We start from the raw sequence: 20,831 nt of genomic DNA, 5'->3' as shown, positions 1-20,831 counted from the left end.
AAGATTCCCTTGCTCTGAAGAGGCTTCATAGCATGCATTTTATATATATGTGCGTGTTATGTATGTATAAATGAAGACCTGTAAAAATCTGTACGAATTATCTAGCCTATCAAAATGGAAAAAAACAACAACAACAAAAAAAAACACCTATGTGTTCCCATACACCGCTCTCCTAGCATCTAGTGGCTCGCTGATGTTTGCTCCCCTCTTTTCTTACGAGCAAAGGACCACTCCTAAGATGAGGGCTGGAAGCGGGCGTTTTGCTCTGTTCTCTAACAGCCTTCACGCTGCATCTTGCAGCTTCCATCTGTCATGCGTAGGCTTTCGGTAGCTTTCTAGGAGGATTAGGTGGAGCAAGATTATATGAATGTCATTTTAGCAAATTGGTTAGTAATCTAGGAACTCAGATTAATAAACTGTTCTCGTGTTCCTGTGTGGTTGTGTTCTTGCGGGAGAAGTCTCTGTCTTGTGATGGCTCCAGATGGCTCAAAGTTCAAGTGATCTCTCTTCTTACTTATCTGCAAGATGGTACTTGAAATCTTTGTAATTCCCCTTCTGATCATTTAAATGGACTGTGAATGAGCGGAACTCATCTTTTCTGCCACGGTGCTTATGGAGGATGGAGGTAGACTTTCCTTCAGATTTTTTTGCTTCTCATAACTTCTTCCTAAGCTGTTCTTTTTGGAGTATGGGCTAATTCAAGAGGTTGCCAATAAGCTCTTGCAGAAGTTGTGGGTCCCCATTGATCTCGCAAGGCACTAAAGCTGTGTTACGTTGGGGGGAGCTGTCCTTCGGTCCGCTGCTCGCTGCTGAATTGCTGAACTTTGCTGAGGAACACCAGACCACATGGCCAGCTTTAAATTCTTTCTCACAGACAATCCGAATCCAGCAGTACGGTTCCTAAGGAAAGGATGAGTTATGTGCAGAGCAGCGAGTTTTACAGATCAGATTTCCTTGAAGCTTTTTGGCACTCTGAGTACTGTGCCGGGTCCGTTCGGGATGGAGGTGGCAGCCCACGCGGTGCTGCGAAGCTTTGGTCTGCCTTGGGGAAGGGGAGAGCGATTACTAAACTGTGTTTATCTCGACCCACGCATTTTTTTTGCATCTTTTCTTCCTTTTCTGTCCCATCCCACTGGGGCTGAGCGCAAGAGCTGCCAGCCGGGGCCAGCCCCCCGCAGCCATCTGCCTTCTGCGTGCGCGGCCGTGGGGAGGGCTCGCTCGCCGCACGCAGGAGACGTTCAAAAAGCAAGCAGCTATGACAGACGATCCTATAACCATCCATCTGGGACTGATCTGTGGTTGATTATGAGATTAGAATGTGTAACCAGGAGAACGCAGCCGTCCAAGGCCCCTTGCCTTAGGTGACCCCCGCACCGAGCTGCATGGCTGTTGCACAGTGTAAATTCCCCTGCTGCTGCGTTCGGGATGGAACATTTCCGGGCTGTATACAGGAATATATTTCATATCATAGTGATGAAGTTAGTGTTTTAGCAGATATCTAATGTTCTTGATCCGGGGATCTCTACCAAGTCTCTCAAAATGAAGCTACAAGCTCTGCGGAAGTAAAGCCTTGTGTATGCTTTGAGACTTCACGCAGGACCAATTTCCCAAGGAAGAATCGCATTATCTCCACTTGCTGTCCCAGACGCGGTCAGCATCCTGACCAAATTGATGTTACTCACCTAGAGATATAGACAGCTGCAAAAATAAAGCATCCTTCCCAGGTTCCAGACATCTCAGTTCAGCTTTGAGTCCACACGGTGATATCTCTTTGGAACTGGAAAAGCTACTTGGTAAAGTATGGTAGTTTATCTTAAAATACCTCAAGCTGGGTTTTCTGGTTCTGAGGAAAAAAAAAATCATTTTTGAAACCCTTAGCTCTCAGGGTTTCAAAGGCAATTTTGAAAATTTCAACTTAGCAGAACAGTATCTATCAGGAAGGAAAGTTTGAAAGTTTTCCACGCAATTTTCCATGTAAGTTTGGATTTATGTCCAAAGGAAGCTCAGGAAAATCACCCTTCTTTCGATTCATGGCTATAGTTAATTTCATTCAAAATCAAAATGTTCTCATTATATATTTTGGTTAGTTTGGGACTCTGAGATGCTAAGAGGAATTAGTTTTTGCTCCCCCTTAGAGAACATATGTATGATACTGTGGAATAAACGGGAGATGGAGAAGTGGGATAGCCGGGGCCTTTGGTCTGGGCAGGGAAGGGAAGGAAAGGGGCGCTTGGAGTTTGGGATAAGAAGGGGAGCGCAATCGGTGGAAGTCAGGCGGTGTCGGGATTCATAGCAAAGCCCAACCAGGACAGGAGGTGAAGGTGGAAGGGAGCTAACTCGCAGCAGAACCACAGACCTGCACCGGTGTGTGCTCACAGGCACTTGGGGGTTGGTGAGAGGACGAGCAGGGAGGATGCGCCTCGTCTGTCAGTCTGTCCTTCGGGGAGGCCTCACTTCTAAACCATTCAGTTTGCCAACAAAATAGGGCAGCGTTTGCCCCTTCACAGCACAGCAGCCGGGAGGGGCTGCGTTTAAAACCAGACCAGGAGATTTGCTGCAGAAGAGTGGGAGGCAGCCTGCCGGCTGGAGCCGAACGGCCCGGAGGCTCGGCCCTGGTGAGGTGACTTGGGCTCCCCTTGGACACGTTGGCAGGCTGTGTTTTGGAAAATACATGTGTGGTTTTTCCTTATGTCCCATTGTGAAGAACTCGTATGCTAGCAATTGTTTTGCCTACAGGAATTTTAAAGGGTGAGAATAGAAAGGCGAAGGAAAAAATTGTTGCTTAGCAAATTAGAAACAATGGTAAGTTACAGCAAAAGCAGGAGGAAAGCTGCTTTTCAATTTATTAATAAGCATCGTAAAAAGTGTCCTGTGGAAAAAGTTCTGCAGAGAACAATTATGTGTATTTTTGATCGTGGGATTTTTCCTAAATTAGCTTCTATTGAGTAAGTGGGAAAAAAAGTGAAAAATTATTTCACGTTGATTTTTGAATACACGCAGTGGTTTTATTTTGTGCTCAATTGACCATAGTGTTTCCCTGCCTGCCCTCCCAACACTTTCTGGCTGAAATTTTAATAATGAAATTGTATAAATCCTGCAAGGAATGCCCAGTTGTAAAAGTCACCCTGCGTGCTGGCAGGCGCTGCCTGGTGATCCTTACCCTTTCTGCTCATATTCAAGCACGAGCACTTGCCTCGGATTTCCATTGATTCATCACCAAAGCGTGGGGAACCATTTTCAAAGGTCTTAAAAAAATAAAAAATAAAATAAATAGAAAGAAATCAAAATTACTAATTCTTCTAATTACTGCGTCCTGGTATTCAGCGTGTTGCATTTTGAAGTGCAGCTCTCCAAGCCGTGGGAGCTGTGAGCGAGGACCCGCAGCACGACCGTACGCGGTGCGAAGGAAGCGCGGAGCGGCAGCGCGGCAAACCCAGCGTGCCACCGAGCAGTGGGTTCTCAGCTCATCACCACCAGGCGTTCATCCCCTGCCCCATCGCGAGGGTGTCTTAACATTACTTTTATTGTAATTTTATTGCCGAATCAGGTGTGAGATTAGATGTTGGATGTTACATGTAATCTGCTCAGAAATCAAATTATTTGACCTCCAAGCCCACCAGTACACCCTCCTGCTGGTTTGCTGTTAAATATGCAGCGTTTTCCTGTCATGAATACAAATAGAGGACAAATTAGAATCTACAGACAGCTGACCTGAGCTCCAGATTAGAGACTAGGGGCTTGTGCTGTTTTAAATGTTTTAATTACCATAGTCCCTATAGCCAGCTGAAGGACACACACAAAAATCATTTTTTTTTTGTGTGTGTGACAAAAAAGCGAAGAAAGAAAGAAAAAGGCTCCCTCCTTCTCATTTGAATTTTTCAGTTTGATTACATTTGCACTTCCATTGGCTCTATGCTAATTTGCTGCATGAAATTAGGTCTATTAATAAAGAATGCACTAGTTTAGCAAGAGTATTTTCAATGGAGGTCTTTTTCTACTTTGTTTTTGTTTACTTGCTTCCATTTGGGGCTGCCTGAAAATGACATCAGAATCTGGAGGGAATTTTCCTGCCAACCTTGATTTTAACTCCAGGCCTGGCAAGGCAAATTCAGAGTAGCTGACGTGTGTAATAGCAGCCGTGGAGATAATGCACGCAGCGTGCTGCGAAATAAAAACGTGTGTCCCTTCAGTAGTCACCCAAAAACGTTGGACTGCATTACTGCAAGGTTTTTGGATCGTTTGTCCTAGCATATCATGCATAATAATCCTATAATTTTTTTAATTTAAAATACAAGTTGTCATGAAACACGTGTTCCACAGTTGCACGGAGAGGCAGAACCGGGGACCCTGTGAGGCAGCCGCCGCTCACAGCAGTACGTTGTCCGTAGTGGGGAGGCACAGATGGAAGGGTTGTGGTGGATAACAAGGCGAAGAAGTTTTTTAGAATGCAACTAAATAAGGTTTGTTCTTTTTGAACCAATCAATAAATAAATCAATGTGGCTGTGGTGCTTGCACCGGGCGGATATTATCCCCATGCCTTCATTCTTGGATTTGCATTTTTTGTTTCTCGTGTGTGTTGGCCCAACGCTGAATTGATTAGTTATGCCTAGCTAGTAAGCAGTGAAACATTTTTATATACTCTAGGGAAATAAATTTGGCAGAAAATCAGCATGAGTAGATTTAATTATCACTCTGAGACCTTTTCCTTTTCTGGCTTAGTGATCCTGAAACTCTGTGTGTTTCACTGAAATCTGTGTGGACGCTAAGCTTCGCTTCCCAATTTGTTCCTCCACGCAATGATAAGCCAAGCAATTACTGGTTTATTGATTTTTCATCATGGCAAATTTAAAGTTGATTTTTTCCTGAAAAGGCAGGGGTGATTAAGTGTTTCCCCTCGGTTTAGTACAAGAGAGCTATGTGGCAGAATCTAATATCCTGAGGTCAACCTCTGCAGGCAGATAATACGGTGTCTTGGCCACGTGTTAAGGAGAGAAATCAGGGCTACAAATGTGATAGGATATATGTGGAGACAGTTTAATTTGCTCCATTTATATGAACAAGTCATGTGGCACATGCTTGGAAAACATCATTTTGAATAGGCTTGGAAATGAAGCCCACGTGGGTAGGAGGAATGAGGAAATGCAAACAAGAGAAGCATTAAAGCACTTAGTGTTAGAAGAAAATTGACTTTTAAACAGAAATAAAACAAACCTTCAATGCTTAATTCAAAGATTTTACTGAAATTTTTGTGTTACTGTAGTGTCACCTATACTGCAGGTTGACCCCTCGCATTAAAAAATAAGTTAAACTGTTCAAGTCCGAAAAAGATGGGGTTTGTATCTGAAGGATTCTCGTAGCAATCCTGGTATGGAATGGCACCGAACATTTTATGGCTTTCTTGGAACATGTGGATTAACGGGATTTAAATCAGAATGGGAAAATTGTGCTTCACGCAACAGATGCGATGCGTTACCCTAGCCTAAATGGACTTGTAGAGTAGTGTGTTTTATGGATTGAGATAAACGTGCATTTATCTGTGCATGCAGTAGGTTGGTTTAAAATAACTTTTCTCCTATCTTTATATTCTAGATCAAGTAAGTATCTAAATCTAATTCAGAATATTTTAAAAAGAACGCTAACTTGCATGTACTTAAGGAGGTGTTTTGATCAGTTTGGGAAGAACCTCAACACTTTCCCAACTCTCTTCTGGCATTTAACTCAAAGCTGTGGAGGACAGCATCAGTAGCAGGTTGCAATGAAGGCGTGGTAGAGAAAAGAAAGTAGTAGAGGTTTAACAAATCGACGTAAAACGTGTGAAATGTGGTTTATATAAATGCGATGGGCCCAAGCTATAGTATTTGAATCCACATTTGCAGTGCCTCAAAGTCTGTATTTGGTTTGCTTGAAGCTTTATCATTAAATCAGTCTGGATTCGCGTCCTGAATCAACCCCATACGTTCCATAGCCTCAGACCGCGCTTTTGATCGGGAAGTCTCGTGCTCAGCTAGTCTCAGTAGTAGTGTTAGAAATGCAGAAGTGCCTACACACAACTCGCTTTTTACTAGATGGTGTGAATGGAGTGCTCTTTTACTAGGTAGAACAGTTTAATTGCATACTGAAAGCATCAGACATTTGCTTCCGCTGTGCCTTCTGTGTACGTGTGCTGCCTGGTATCTTGCCAGCGTGATGCAATTAGCGCTATGCTTTCAGCTCCCACCGGCTTGCCAAACTCTTCAGTGGCAACAAACTGAGATCAGAATTTCCTACCAAAAGTCCTCCATCGAAAGCTCGATCTGCAGGGAGTGCTCCCCTCTACCTCCCACGCTGCTCTGCCTAACGCACGGGCTGAATTCACTCAGTGCCTCCACCGAAATGGGTACTGGGGAGGCTGAGGACATAAAGCCCGCGTGGATTCTCAGGGATTTGGGGACACAAAAGAAAAATTGTTGTGTACAAGAAAGCCTGGAGCACTGAACTATTAGAAGATTATTTAATTTTAAATTCTGCACATATTCCAAACTACAAGCTCTGATTTTTATACCCCCCTTTAACCTGTTGGACAAGAGTTTTCGCAGAACGAATCTAACCAGTAGGGTAGGGTGTCCACAGCAAAGCCACGCATGGCACACGCCGTTTTACTTAACAGTTCCTTCAGTAAAAGTTGAAAGGCTGTACCTTGGTATAATTGATAGGAAAAACACCGGCTGAATCTGCTACAAAAGGATTTGATTGCATGAGGTCAGGCCGTGTAGCTGCAATAAGTTAAAGTGCTTTACTCAACGATACAGAAATATATTGGGATGCCCTTAAGTTCATTAGATATTGCCTTAGGTCATAGCTTACGTTCAGTAAATTTTATCCAAGTTCATTGTTCTGGCAGTGACCTGAACTCAGTCTGTTGAGTCCCCAAATTATTTAGTACAGATATCGTGAAAGAAATGCAGCGCCTGCTTTCATCCGTATGCCGAAACGCTCCGTGGTCATCGCCCCGCGCTGGGTGCCTCGGGCCGGGAGGTGCGCCCGTCTGCGAGGAACTGTTGGACTCCCTCACACCGCATAGCTGCAGGAGATCGCAGGGTGAGATTCTGCAAAATGAACGATTGAAACACTTGCAAACATTGTTTTATTCCCACAGTGAAATTTTATCCTCTCTTATCACAACTGTAATTTCAAGTCCTTCCAGGTTTGCCTTCGTAATGGCAGATTTTGAGCAAAGCGCAGGTCTCTGCAGCTCCACCCTTCGCGTCCCTTGGGTGCGGATGTTGCTTCATTAGGCTGACACAAACACCTGGTGTTGCGCTGCCGGTCTCTGGAGGCAGTTTCAGCATCTGGCATGCACTGTGATCTTTTTTTATGTGTGTTTAATCTTTTTATTGACGTTTTATAATTAAAAGCAAGCAGAAACAAATCAAGGATAATATAAAAAAATGTGAAGTTTTGTGCAGTTGCGGTGGCAAAGGACAGCATATTAGGAAAAGCATCTAAATAGTAGTTAAAAATGCGAAGAATAAAATTGCTCTGTGAACCTTGGCGTCCTTATTGGCCGTCTTCCACAGCACAGCTGATCACCAGCACTGGGGTCGATGCACCCCTGAAGATAATGGCTTCTTCACTAATCAATCCCAGGGTTTCTATTAAAGCTTCTGTAATTAATAACCACTTTGGAATGTGTTTCTTAAATTCGGGGCTGCTTTGTGCCTGTCCTTTGTGCAGAAGATGGTGGCCTCCTGCAGCTTCCCGTCTCGTGCCCCCCTTGGCCGTGCGCCCCCGCAGGTGCCAAGGCTGTGCCCAGCTGCGTCCCAGCTCCCCTGGCAGCCATGGGGGCCTCTCCCCACCCCATCCCAAGCACATGGGCACGGCCCTGCTTCGTGCCATGGTGGGGCAGTCGGGCAGTGCCCAGCGGGGAGGTTTGGGGGAGCCAGAGCAACGCCAGGGGTTGTCAGTGTAGGGCCTCCTTGGCTCCCGACGCCCTGATTCAGCGTGGCCTGATGAACGCTTGGCCTAGAAAGTGAGTTCATGTCTTCATAGCACCAACACAGTTCCCTAAAGAGCAGGTAGGAAGTTTGGTTGAGTAATGGTCGTCGTTCATGTTGTGCAAGTGGTACAAATTATTAGTGATACGGTAAGGTAAAAGTATGGGAAATTATTGCCTATTTGGCCACGCAGGAAAGCAGGACTCCGCGCTGGCAGCTCCCACACGTCTTCCCCTTGCCTAACTCGGGTGAATGCCCAAGTTCAGCAAGCTCCTTTTAAAATCGCCCTAAAATGATGGGTTTTCAAATAGCACCGTGGCCTTTTGTGAAAAACCATGGAATCTGATGGGTTTACACAACTGCGGTTTGATTCTAGGAAAAGACAGAAGCACGGGTACTGGTCACGTAGCGCGCACAGCTCCTAGCATCAGTCAGGCTTGTGCCTACCTGCAGGCAACTGCACCTGGTGGAGGGAACTGACGCTGCTTGAAATATTGCCGCGCTTTTTCAGTGTTATGAGCATTCATTCTTCACCTGGGAAAGAGGAATGTTTTATTTTAATCCTTGAGTTTGCATATGAATAGTCTGAGATTTGGCTTTATTGCGTGCATTAGCTGAAAACCCATGGAGCAGAAAAGCAACGCACAGAGCCTGTGAATAGTTACAGGGAAATTGCAATGCGCCCTTATTTGAAGGAAAAGTAGATTAAAAATAACTACTTCCCTTATATCATCTGTGGAAGTGTCTTGTTTTGCTTCTGTATTAAAATACAAAGCAGCATTTATCTGTTTTCGTACACAGTTATGGAGGGAAGAAATCAGATAAATTTTCCTTTGGAATGAAGCCCATTAATACAGGGGATCCTTTAAAAGAGACAGAGTATCAACAAGGTGTGCAGAAATATTAAAAATATTTTGGAGCTGGTATTTGAAACATTTTATTTTAGCAAGGACTGTGGGTATAATTAAAGTTTTATTATCACACCCGGGAGGATCAAGCCCTACATAGGTAGGTAATGCAGGTTCAAAGCTAAAACCTCACCTGACAAAGTTATTTTCCCTTCCCTCCTATCCCCCAAAAGAAAAATGCTTCTTACTATGGGCATGTACTATATCATCAGCATCATGTTAAAAACGCCTCTTTCAAATCTCTTTCAAATCCTTTCAAAGGCGTGCTTTAGATTAACCAGTTAGCACCTCAGTTCTGTTCTGTGCTGTCTTTGAGAAGGTGCTGGAGGGTGGCACATGTACACAGTTGCAGAGGACCAGCAATATTCCAATTTTAACTGCTTCTATTCTAAAAGTGGGAATACAGACAAACTCATGTTCTGTCTCACAGGGCAATTTATGACTTTTTTTTTTACAAATTAAAAGTCTTGAAATTGTCTTCAAAATTTAAGACAGATGAAAAATAAGCATTGTGCCTGTATTTCATTAACGTTGCGTATTTTACTGTCATCTTCATGGCCTTTCTTTGTGCTAAAGGATAAGTCTGAGACAAGCATCAGTTAAGGTAATGGGATTGTAAAGCAATCACGTAATTAGCTATCTGACTTGAATCATTTAAAAAAAATTTATAGCTATATATTGAAAAGCTGCGTCCAGAAGGGAAAATAAACAAGGGTGTGTGAGACGGAGCGCGGGGGAGCCCTGGCAAAACTGCCGGCAGCTCCCGTCCTGCCGAGCCAGAAGGGCTGCCCCAGGCCCCCAAAAGCCCTCACGGTGGGGACTGCAGCGGGGTGTCCCCTGAAAAGCGAAAAGGGCGGTGGGACATGAGGGCACCAATGCCGTCATCTCCCCCTCCTCCGGGTTATGCATTTGTTTTGCAGAGAGAGAGAGAGGGAGAGAATCCTGCTGAAGAGGAAGCTGAAGTGCGTATCTGTACCGCTTCTTTTTAGATTCCAGCATTATTTAAAAATAAATAAATAAAGCTCGGAGGTAGGCGGGGGGGTTGTGAGCTGCTGGTTTCCAGCTAGTAGCAGACATCAGCAGCCAGGGGATGGGTAAGTACCACTGCACCGTGCACGTGGTTCGTCTCTGCGTTGTTCAGAGAGGTTGGTTTTACAGCAGTCCCTTTTGAGGAGCTGGCATCTCGAGATCGCTGCTCCATGGCGCAGAATTCCCTGCCTTGGGGTGCCAAGAGATCAGCATACTTCTGGGAGCTTCCCTCTATTTACTTATTTCCCCATGCAAGAACCAGAATTCTCCAGAAATGTAAGGCATCTCTGTTCATCCATTAAATATTTCTCTTAAATCCTGAGGTTTGGTCTTTAAATTTCCATTAATTTGCACTGTTTGGTCTGTTGAGGTTTTCATTTGTCAAAATTGTTAGCTCTTGGGTATTAGTTACGCAAATATTGATGTGCAGCTTTGGCCTGTTGGCTATCAATTGAAATCAGAAAATCAATGGACTTAATAGCTGCTCATTACGCAGTTGATGCATTTGCAAGGCTGAGCCGGGTATTGTCAGCGAACAATCAATTCAGTCAGAAACTATTACATGATCACTGCCAGAAACGGTTTCATGGTGTTTTGGTGTGTTTAGAGTTGACCTTAGCTTCCGCAGCGCTCGAGACACAAAATAACCCCCCTGGGGGGTCCTGGGGAGCAGCATGGGTGTGCCAGCGGGGGCTCCACGGGGGACCTCCGGGGACCCACAGCGGGGAGAAGGCAAAGGCAGAAACATTTTTTCAGTCTCATATTTACGGTCGCTTACGGCAGCGCTGCCTTGGCTGCCCGTTTCAAGAAGCGATTGTAACGCAGTGCGTGGTGCTGGGCCTCAGAGGCTCGAGGCTCGCATGCCAGAGGACACGCGTTCCTTCCTTCTTCGCACCTTTGGGAAATCACAGCCGAAAAATTGTTGGCGTGTTAAAGGGATGCTTCCTAAACGTTGTGGGTCATTTAAGATCGTGCAGCCATCCTGGCGAGTTAGATATAAGGAAGGCACCTCGTAATTAAACCTTGTGAAATAGTGAAAAAGCAGGAGGAGTCAAGTATATCAGTAATATACCATAGCTGTGGTCTAACTTTCTGTCAAAATGTGTTCTTAGACAAGTAATGAATATGTTGTTCAGCTGAGGAATGGCCCTGTGGATTTTAAATGAATTACTTATTTGCAGCCAGAAAAAAACTTACCTTTGTGATTTGAACTGCAGAAACACACGCATTTGGTCGAAGTTCCCATGTAAGTCCTTATACCGAATTGAAAAGAAATCCATCAGCTCAAAGCACCAAGCATCTACGTATCTGCCAGTTATTATTTTTAAGTCTATACCAGTGTTCTCCAAAACAATTGCTAGAAAGTCGTGTCATTCATTTTGAGCAGGTATTTTTCCCAACTGGAAATAGGTTATTAAGGGTTATGTAAAGTAATAGGTTATTAAAGTCAAAGAAAAATCCAGACACTCAGTAAACATGTAGGATGAGTGAAGTACAGACTAAATTAACGATACTTAAGATGACATACATAATTATAAGAGAAAGGTCAGGGTAGGTGGCAGTTTTCCCAAGTATATAGAGTGTCAGAAAAATCCCCCAAGTATATATTTTAATTGAGTTATGTTTTCTTTCCTTCACGTTGAGGCATTAAGGTATTACCCCATCGCTGGGTCTGCGTTCCTAGAATTTACCATGGCAAAATTCCCAGATCTACATTTTGACAGTAAAACCACATCACGCGTAGGCTCCTTCCAGGAGTGAAATACAACTTTGTATTTGCCTCCAGATCATCGCCATCATTTTTTGTTTTTAACAAAAATAGATTTAATACACAGGAAAATAGATTTGACAAGAGTGAAGAGGAATCGGAAGCTATTTAAGACGTGTGAGAGATCTGTGAGAAGTGTAAGAAGCCAGCAGCTCTGGCGCAAACAGAAAACTGTGGCAAAGAGCGAACGAACCGCAAGCAGACGGCACGGCGCGAGGAGCCGGGTTGGTCTCAGAGGCGCCGTGAGCCCCCCGCAGCGCAGCACCAGCTCTCCTCTGCTCCGCTCCAGCGTCGTGCCCAGGCCCAGCGCCTCCGGTGGGGCCGGGGCCGGGCTGCGGATGGAAACCCTTGCGGCAGCAGCCAGCCACGCGCCCTCCTCTTGAAGAGTTACACTTACTGAAAAGGAAAACAGAACAGAAAAAAATGGCACAGTGCAGTCAGCCGCTTGGGCTTGGTTTTCCTGGACAGTCTGGCGTGAAGATTTTGCGCCAACAGAAGCAGAAAGCTGGAGGAGCTGGAGGGGCGTTCCACCCAGCCTCAACCAGCGCCAAGGCCTTGTCCGCCAGGAAGGGAGCCCTCAGGGGCTCCTTGTACTGGCACATGGGGAAACTTGCCTCACTACACATATTCCCCAGAGGAGGCAGGTATTAGAATTTTCTCCAGTAACAATTGTAAGAAAGTGTTTTTTTTTCATTTTCATTTAGCCTTTGAGTTGCCGCCAGCTGCTGTCCCACGTGCGCTTTTCTGCTCCCGCCGTGTTGAGGAGGAAGCGCTCGGGGCGTGTGTGCACAGCTAAAGCACACCTCTGCGCTGAAGGCAATCAAGCACGCGGAAAAAAAAACCACAGAATTAAACATTCTGTATGTTTAACATATAGAATGTTTATATGTCTATATGTCTAATTTATGTCTATATGTCTAATACGTCTATGTTTATATGTCTATATGTCTTTATATGTCTATATGTTTAACATATACATATGTATAAACATAAATAATTGCAAATTACCCACTGGATTTCTCCCTCAGTCAGTGTTGCTTCCTCTTGGACAGTTTAGTTAGTAGGAACTATTAATTATTTTATAGTCTCTTTACTCAATAGCAGATCTGTACTTTATTTCACTGCAGCTATTCCAACCTCATCTTAAAAACAGCATTAGGAATTTGTTCACAGGCTGTTCTGGGGGCTCACCACTACAGGATCTGCGTGTTCAAGCTGTTGATGTTTCATCTTGCGACAGCCCTGTGAGGTGAGCGAGCGTTATTCCTTCAGGGATTTTAAGACGAGAGCAGAGACAGCAGCATAGCAGGGCTTCAGGTTTGGAGGGCTTTAAAGGCAGAGCGTGCTGTCTTTCCTCACCGTCATCTGCAGCAGCTGCATTTCAAGTAAAGTCCGGGGGGTTTAGCTTGTGGGCGTGCTTTGGACGTGACTGTGCAAAGCTGGGTACAGGAGCTGGGAAAAGCTTAAGCCCACCTCAGAGTTCGGGCAGAAAAGTAAGACGTCTCGGTAAAGCAGGAGCAAACGGGATCATTCCCAAATATACTGATTTGCCTAAACGAAGGTGGATTTTGACTAGGAAGACAAAAGCATTCTTGGCACGTGGCCAATGGGCTGAAGAAGCAGGTTTGAGTATCTTGGCATGGAGTCTTTTCCCCCCCGAAAAAAAAAGGCACAAATTAAGGAGCCTGTGAAGTTAGGGGAGACTGCTTCTTGGCTAAATTCATCAGGAATTGGATCCATTTGTATGAACCACAGCCCCTTGTGTGGAGTCTTTTATCTTCTGTTAAAAGATGTTGTTTCGTTGATCTCCATGACTGTGCCAATGTTACATGTGTACTTACCACGTGTCAAATGCGCATTTATTTGGACAGCCAGAATGAGTCCATGGGATAAGTGTGAGACTTAGCTGAGAATGCATTTTCTCGTTTATGCTGGCTAATGCCTCAATGTGGTGGGATGTTGAATACATATGCCTAGCACCAGTCAAATATGACATACGTTTAGTTGTCATGAACGGCGTTGTTTCGTGTACCAACTAAAGGCCTGGCCCAGTGAAGAGCTGGAAAAGTAATTTGAGAAAAAAATACAATTTTTGCTCAGCTATTTTTCATTTAGCCACTTAAATTGTGTTCGGTGTTTGAGGGTAACCAGAGGTGGTTCTTGCTACTGTGCATTTCCCCTGATGTGTTACTGAGAATCAATATATGGACTGGAATAAAAGCCTGGAAGTTACTGCTATTGACACCAGCATCATCGTGGCACCGTGTGTCAACGTGCAGTGCTGTGGAATTGTTAAAATACGCATATTTCATAGCTTCTCTGTAAAGCCTCCACTGACAGTATCGCACGCTGCAACGTGCAGGAGAAAGAAATCACGGGGCGTGTGCAGTCGCCCATCCTCAGCTTTCAGCACAACTTTCTGAAGAGCAGACAAAGAAAGGTCCATGAAAAACCCCGTGAGGGTGCACAGGTCCAGCGCTGCTGTCCTGCGTGTGCAGCCGTGTGCCTCGCCACGGCCCACGTCCAGGTACTCGTCCTGTTCCCAGCAGGTCTCTCATGCACCCGTCTTTTTCCGCGCGCCCAGCGCACAGGACCAGAACAGGACCGACTTCGATTCTGCTAGTTCTGCGTGGCTGCATCCCTGCCTGCGATGGGGTGTGGCTGGGTGTGGAAATACTTTTATTTATCCGAATGTGTCCGAGAGACGTGCGTAAGCTCAATATAGACAAATTGTTACATATTAAATGTATATGCAATATATCCACTCGTTAGTTTGTACATGCAATACAGAGGTTATTTGGGATACAGATATATAAAAGATAGAAGAACCCAGTAATTGCCTTTAAGATCAGAGCACAAAGCATTACCTTGGATTTTACAAGGCCAGCGAGCAACAAAAGAGCAGTAATTTATGAGCTCAGCGTAAAAGAATAGCATAATTGCATTAAAAATTAATGCTAATGAACACTAAAATGGGGAAGGTGGTTATGATGAAAGTTTGTATTCATCTTCCCTGGTTTGAATGATGGCTGGTGGCTTGATTAATGGCTTAATTTCTATCAATTAGCGGGGAAAAATCTCCTACGAGACAAGGGTAAATTGAGCATTGAATTACATATCTTGCTTTTGTGTGCGGAGAAAAAAGAGCAGCGTATCCCTGCTATTAGCCACAGTGACAAATGCGGTGTGCCCTGCGACGTCGGCAGGCCCTGCGCAGGCTGCAGCGCGGGGCTGGGCTCGGGGCGGCCGCGGCTGCCTGCGCCCTCGCATAGCTGCTGCTCACCAGCGCGGCACGAAGCATCCACCGCGTTCAGCGCCGCGTCCTAGCGCTCTGCGAGCCGACTTTGGCTTGCTCCTCGATATTTGTAAATGCCCTGAAGGGCTGCGGGGTGTGAGTGGACGTGGGGAATGGCACACGTGGAAAACCTGCAGGGGTGAATTTCGCGCGGGTGCAGAAAGTCGGCTGTTCGTAGCTGCCTCTTCTGGACTTCAGAGCTCAGTTGCTAAAGTTTCCCCATTTGATTTGATTTGAGCCCTGGTATGTCTGTTCTGCTAAAGAAAGGATGTTACTGTGCAGACTTGTTTTAAAATACCACAAAGGGTAGATTATATGGCTATAGTATATTTAAGCAGTGGATCGTAGGTGTGAGAGTACTTACAGCTGAATTACAACTGAAGCAGTACGCATGCAGTAGGATCAAGATTCTGCGGTATCACCTAAGGGCACCCAAAGTAACGCCAGGTGAAATGTAAAATAATTTCCTCTTCAGCCGATTTGTCTGTTTGTGCTTTCTTCTTTTCATCCTCAGCTCATAAAAAAAAGAACAGAAAAAATAGCAATTTGTTCTGTGAGTATTTCCAAAAATTTCACTTAACGTGTATTATATTTTCAGTGGGTCGGTTAAATTAGCCAAGAATATTCCTTTAAATATAATTAGTTAAATATGAAGAAACATATATTCTAAGGAATATCTTAGGTTTATTTTGACATTGTCTTGATTCTTAAGGAGTTTTCTTGAAGCAGGTCTAGCTTAGGCAAAGGGATCGGTTCATTTTCCTAGTCAGGGCTATAGATTAGCAATGAATCCAGTGAGCATTTTACATTTGCACTTAAATGTCATACAAGAAATATATAAAATAGATTTGTATTTGATTTAAAACAGTTTAATGGGTCACTCACAAGATGCTACCCACTTAATGCTTCTGCTCCGATACCTGTTAAATTCATAGCTGGATTCATCAGCGGTTTTGTCTTTAGGAATAAGCAAACAAATGGGAATGTGTCAGGTGGAGCTTGCAGGCAAGTTGCTTCTTCCTTTATCTGATTCCCTGGCGTTTCTAATTACTGCGTGTGTAAAATTTGGGGATAGCATCTCAGGGATTCATCCAACAGAGGTATACATTTTGTTTCTAAAGGGACATTTCAAATTACTGCTAACACGGACTAACCCAACATGAGACAGCAGCCCCACAAACGCCGTGTGTGTTCGCACCCACCCCTCGCGGGAAGCGTAAAACACCAAACTGCCGCCAGTGCCCGACATCAAATCCTCCGTGGCTCGGGCAGCCGGGGTGCAGGGATCCAGAGATTACTCTAACTTTAGGTTAGGTGAAGGCTCCCCAGCAGAGCCGGCTTTATGGTGGGAGGCAAAAAGAGCGACAACGGCCACCGGCGCCCGCACGGTGCTGAGCAGGGCCGGCCGCTGCCCCCGCTGCTCCCGGTGCCGTGCGTCGCGGCGCTCTGCGCGGCATGCTGTCAGCGGGCCCCGGCTGCTGCCATTGATCATCGTTCTTGCTGCTGCTGGGATGGCCTATTTATAAAAAATGGCCTCAACAATCCCTAACGCGATATTTAGCTTGTTTTTTTCACGGTAACACAGTAAAAAGACTTGCTGGGCAATGAGTTAGTATTGATTTATTTTTTTTTGTCTGTAGCCTCTTAGCTTTCTGACTCCATTATTTTTGATTTTACTATGAAATACATATCCTTTCCACTGACATCTGACAAACAACATATGGAAGTCATTTTATCTACCAATAATGCGTTTGTCAAAAATATCATGCGCTAATGGGTTCTGCTTCCTCCAGTCCATTTTCCCCAAGTTAATGTCACTGATGTAATTCTAAACATTTAGTGATTTTTGCCCCCTTAATAATTTGTCATTCCTATAGGTTTGGGTAAGATTCGCATAGGATACTGCTAGCAGGCTGGGAACTGGCCATAGGTTGTGCGTAATAAAGTGCTGAGCAACTGGTTTTAAATCTGCATTCACTGGCTTATCTCTGATCCTCAGTTTCAGTCCTGTGGCTACCAGGACCCTCACCATTCCTTTCGTACCCTCAGACCAGGTGTACCCAAGAGCTCGAGGAATTACAGTTTCCTCTCTCTAGGAGGGCATTGGTATATTTGGTTTTGTACTTCCCATGGGATCTTTAGAAATCTTTTTTAGAAAATAAGTCCTTAGCACCAAGCCAACAGAACTTTTAAACACAGGCTTAATTGTAAGCAAGCAATTTTTTCCTTTTTAACCCAAAAGAATTATGCTTAAGTACGAACTCAAGCTTTGCTGTAGCACAGCTGCTGGGTTGACCTTTGCCAAAGCTGGAGCTTTTTGGAGGCTTCTTGCAAGTTATATCTCTTTTGTCTGCCTCACCTGTGCTATAGTGCTCTTCACAGAGACTGCCCACTGCCGCCTGACACACCGCCTCGACCGTCTCAGGGTGGCCCCAACATACGGGTGCAGAAAGCATCTGGCGTTCAGAAGTAAATAAGCTGGAGATAAATTGGTTAACGTTGTAAGTGGGAGCATGCAGTTAGAAGAATGAATTCCAGATTTGCTTGTCACTGCAGTTAGACACAGAAGTTGGTAACGAAGATTAACTGAGCTCTGAATCTGAAGAAGCAGAAAATGAAACCGGCAGTAAAGCAAACACTTTTTTGTCAGCTGTACTGCAATGAACAAGCCGTACAGAACTCGTGATGTAGCTTGTCACGAGAACAGGGGTGGCGGCACGTCTCTGGGCATCCACAGCCAAAGCAAAATTCACCTTGGTACAAGGAGAAGTAGTTTTACTACTGCACGCAGACTGGACTCCACCGTGTTGGTTGTTCTGGCCACGATCCCTTACCTTCTCTGGGAAATTCCCATGCCATAAATCTAGCAGTTGTCCTGCAAGGACTTCTCCAGCAAATTCTTAACATCTGGAATGGTGTCATGCCTTCAACAGTAACAGCCCACTCACTGTTGTTATTTTTACTAAAGGAGAATGATTTTTTGTGTAATAGAATATTTTAGGCTGCATTGCAAATTGTGTTTTTTTTCTTTTCCTGGTATGCACTGCAGTAAGATATATTCAAGACATTGCTTAGACACGGCTTTTATCCTAGGCTTACAGTAATGTGTACTGACATTGCACCTTCTTTTTGTAGACCAAGCCACCCTAGTAGAGCAAGTGAAACGAGTGAAAGAAATTGAAGCTATTGAAAGTGACTCCTTTGTTCCACAGACATTCAGATCAAGTAAAGAAGTCAAAAAGGTAAGTTTTCAATATCCTTTCTTGGTGCGTAATCCTTTCAGAGTCAGGTGGAATCTGCGCTATGAATACAGTTTCCACGGATGAAAGAGCATCGATGTTGACAACCCTAAGTCCCACCACTGGAGTCAGAGTTTGGACAGCGACTCTCTCATGTTCTTGTGTGGTGTGCGAGGAAGAACACACTTAAATGCGTAACAGTTTCAGTGAAGTCCACTGGTTTGATTGTACATTGTAACTAGGCAGCAGAACTCCGGTTTTTAAAAATTATTTTTAAATCATATCAAGTCATGAAGATTTTTTTAAGGAAAAGCAGAAGGATTAAAATCCAAAAGTAATCAGACACTTGCATTGCAATTAAGGGTAGAGATCAGTGTTTTTAATTCTGCTGAACTGAAAACAGAGTTCAAGACCATTTTTACTCACTGAAATGAAATGGCTTCATTTTCAGACAGCTTTCCAAAAACCTAATGTGAGACATCCAGGCTTCAGAACTCTACCTGCATTTTGGCTGCCAAGTTTTCTAGGGAACTCGGGCACTTTTGTCTTTGGCAATATGTAAGCAAAGTGTTGGTTCAGTTTTTCCACCTGACAGCAAAGGATTTTGAATCATCACTGTATGTTTCCCCAACATGCAGTTTATTGTTTTTCCAGAAGTATCTGGGAAGTTCACGCAGCTTCTTCAGAAGGCGATCCAAAAAATAAAACAAAGCTACAGTTCTGCAAACTCTCTCCTTGCCTTTGGCAGTACTTCCTCTCCGTGTGTTCGCTCCGGAGGTGTTAGTCCATGCCCAGTCAGTTCCTGCTAAGCACGCTGAGAAGTATTCGCATGAGGATCCTTTTGTGGGCATTCAAAGAAAGTTGAATGCTTGGTTAAGATCCTATCATGGCTGGGAGTTTGAGGATAAAATACTCAGATGTGTTTCTTTCTTTTTAGTCAATAGAGCCTACTGAACTAAAACACGAACCTGTAACAATAGGAGCGGGAACTGTTGAAGCATCTGCTCCCGAAAAAGAAACAGCACCTGCCAATATTCCTACTGCCATCAAATACCAGGACGATAATTCCTTAGCACATCCAAATGTAAGTGTGTCAATATTTACGTTATCTGTAGAACAACGCAGCGCATTCAATGAGAGCAGGTTCACATGACCTAACAACAGTTTTGCCCATCAAATAATCTGTGGTCTGGAGACTGTTTACTAATGGGCCGCTCACTGGCTCAAAAAGGATTACTTTCCTTGCATAATCCAACAGAGGAAAATGACAAGAGGAGGTTCACCAGCTTCTTGGCTAAAAGCCATGTGAATGCAAGTGAAACATCTTTTTGCCTTTTTTCTTTTAATTAAAAAAAAGAAAAAGACTTTTCACTTGCATTTTAACTGATACGTATTTTAACAGACATTGCTGCTAAGTCCTGTTACTGATTGAGTCACCTGACCTGGACAGTAAAACAAGTGCTTGGCAACAGAAATGCAAGGACACATACTTAGGGATTTAGGAAAGTTAGATAGGAAAACTAAGCAGTGAAAACCTGTATGAATGTTTTAAGATTTTCTTAGAGGGAACTGTGTTGAGAAGCTATCTGAGCATTGTAAAAAATGTTAAAAAAAAATAAATCTAAGTTTTATTTTCAGTTATACAATGGGAAAAATATACAATCAATCACACTCATTCATCCAGTCAAAACACCAAGTTCTGTTAAAAAATGATGCAGTTTTTGAGTTACGAACACATTTTATAACAAAGTAGCTCACTTGTTGACTGATGGGGAATTTTAAATCCTTTCTATGTCCATAAAAATTCAGGAAAATTGGTTTTGGTTCGTCCATTCGGAAAGCTGATAGAAGACTCAGAACTTACCCATTTTACCAAATCCCAAAGCTTTAACTACCTGATAGAGTTAATAATATATTATTGGAGCTAAACTTATGCAAATTCCTTTGTGAACACTTTTAATTGGAAATACGAGTATATATTTATTTATTTTTAAGAATTAGCAAGTTAAAAATGACTTGCAGTAACTAAACTAATGCAAGTTTTTAATACTGGATATGGCTAACAATGATGCAAGACCTACACAAATCAACAAACTCATTGTTTCAGAGGGAGACTGAAGGTAGAATATCTTGGCTTTCAAATTACTGGAGTCTCAACCTTTACTACTGTGTTTATTTCACTATTTTAACACCCACGTGCAGCTGAGCTTCTGTTCTTAGCATTGAAATAGTCAGTATGTATTTCAACACACTATAACAAACAGAAAGTTTAATGACTTTTGACTACTTTTCTTCTTCCCCCCCTTCTTCTCTCAGCTGTTTATCGAGAAGGCAGAAGCAGAAGAGAAGTGGTTTCAGAGGCTGATGGCACTTCGGCAGGAAAGGCTGATGGGCAGTCCGGTGGCCTGAGCAAACTCCTGTGACCATCGTATACAAGTTCTCGATGAATGCTAAGAAATTCTACCATTAAATGTTTTATTTTTTGTCTTTTGAGGGGATTTTAATACTCAGTATGAGATGTACAGAGAATAAATATTTCATCTGAATAAACAAGAGTGTTCTATCCTCAGTTTTTTCCCCTAACTCATTGCTGGGTTACTTGTAGCGCTGAGAAGGGA

The 20,831-nt window shown here is 43.8% G+C and overlaps 1 protein-coding gene across 1 annotated transcript in view; it reads left to right on the top strand.

The window, feature by feature from the left end:
- Positions 1-20,761, top strand: part of RSRC1 (arginine and serine rich coiled-coil 1) — a 144,370-nt gene extending 123,609 nt beyond the window's left edge. Inside the window, 3 exon segments of the mRNA XM_040566891.1 lie at positions 18,110-18,216; positions 19,151-19,297; positions 20,530-20,761. Coding sequence (XP_040422825.1) covers positions 18,110-18,216; positions 19,151-19,297; positions 20,530-20,622 — 347 coding nt within the window. The 3' untranslated portion in view covers positions 20,623-20,761.
- Positions 20,762-20,831: the final 70 nt, after the last annotated feature.

Source organism: Cygnus olor, chromosome 9 (genome assembly GCF_009769625.2).
Source record: "Cygnus olor isolate bCygOlo1 chromosome 9, bCygOlo1.pri.v2, whole genome shotgun sequence".
Classification (NCBI taxonomy): Eukaryota; Metazoa; Chordata; class Aves; order Anseriformes; family Anatidae; genus Cygnus; species Cygnus olor.
This window is presented reverse-complemented; position numbering and strand designations above follow the sequence as displayed.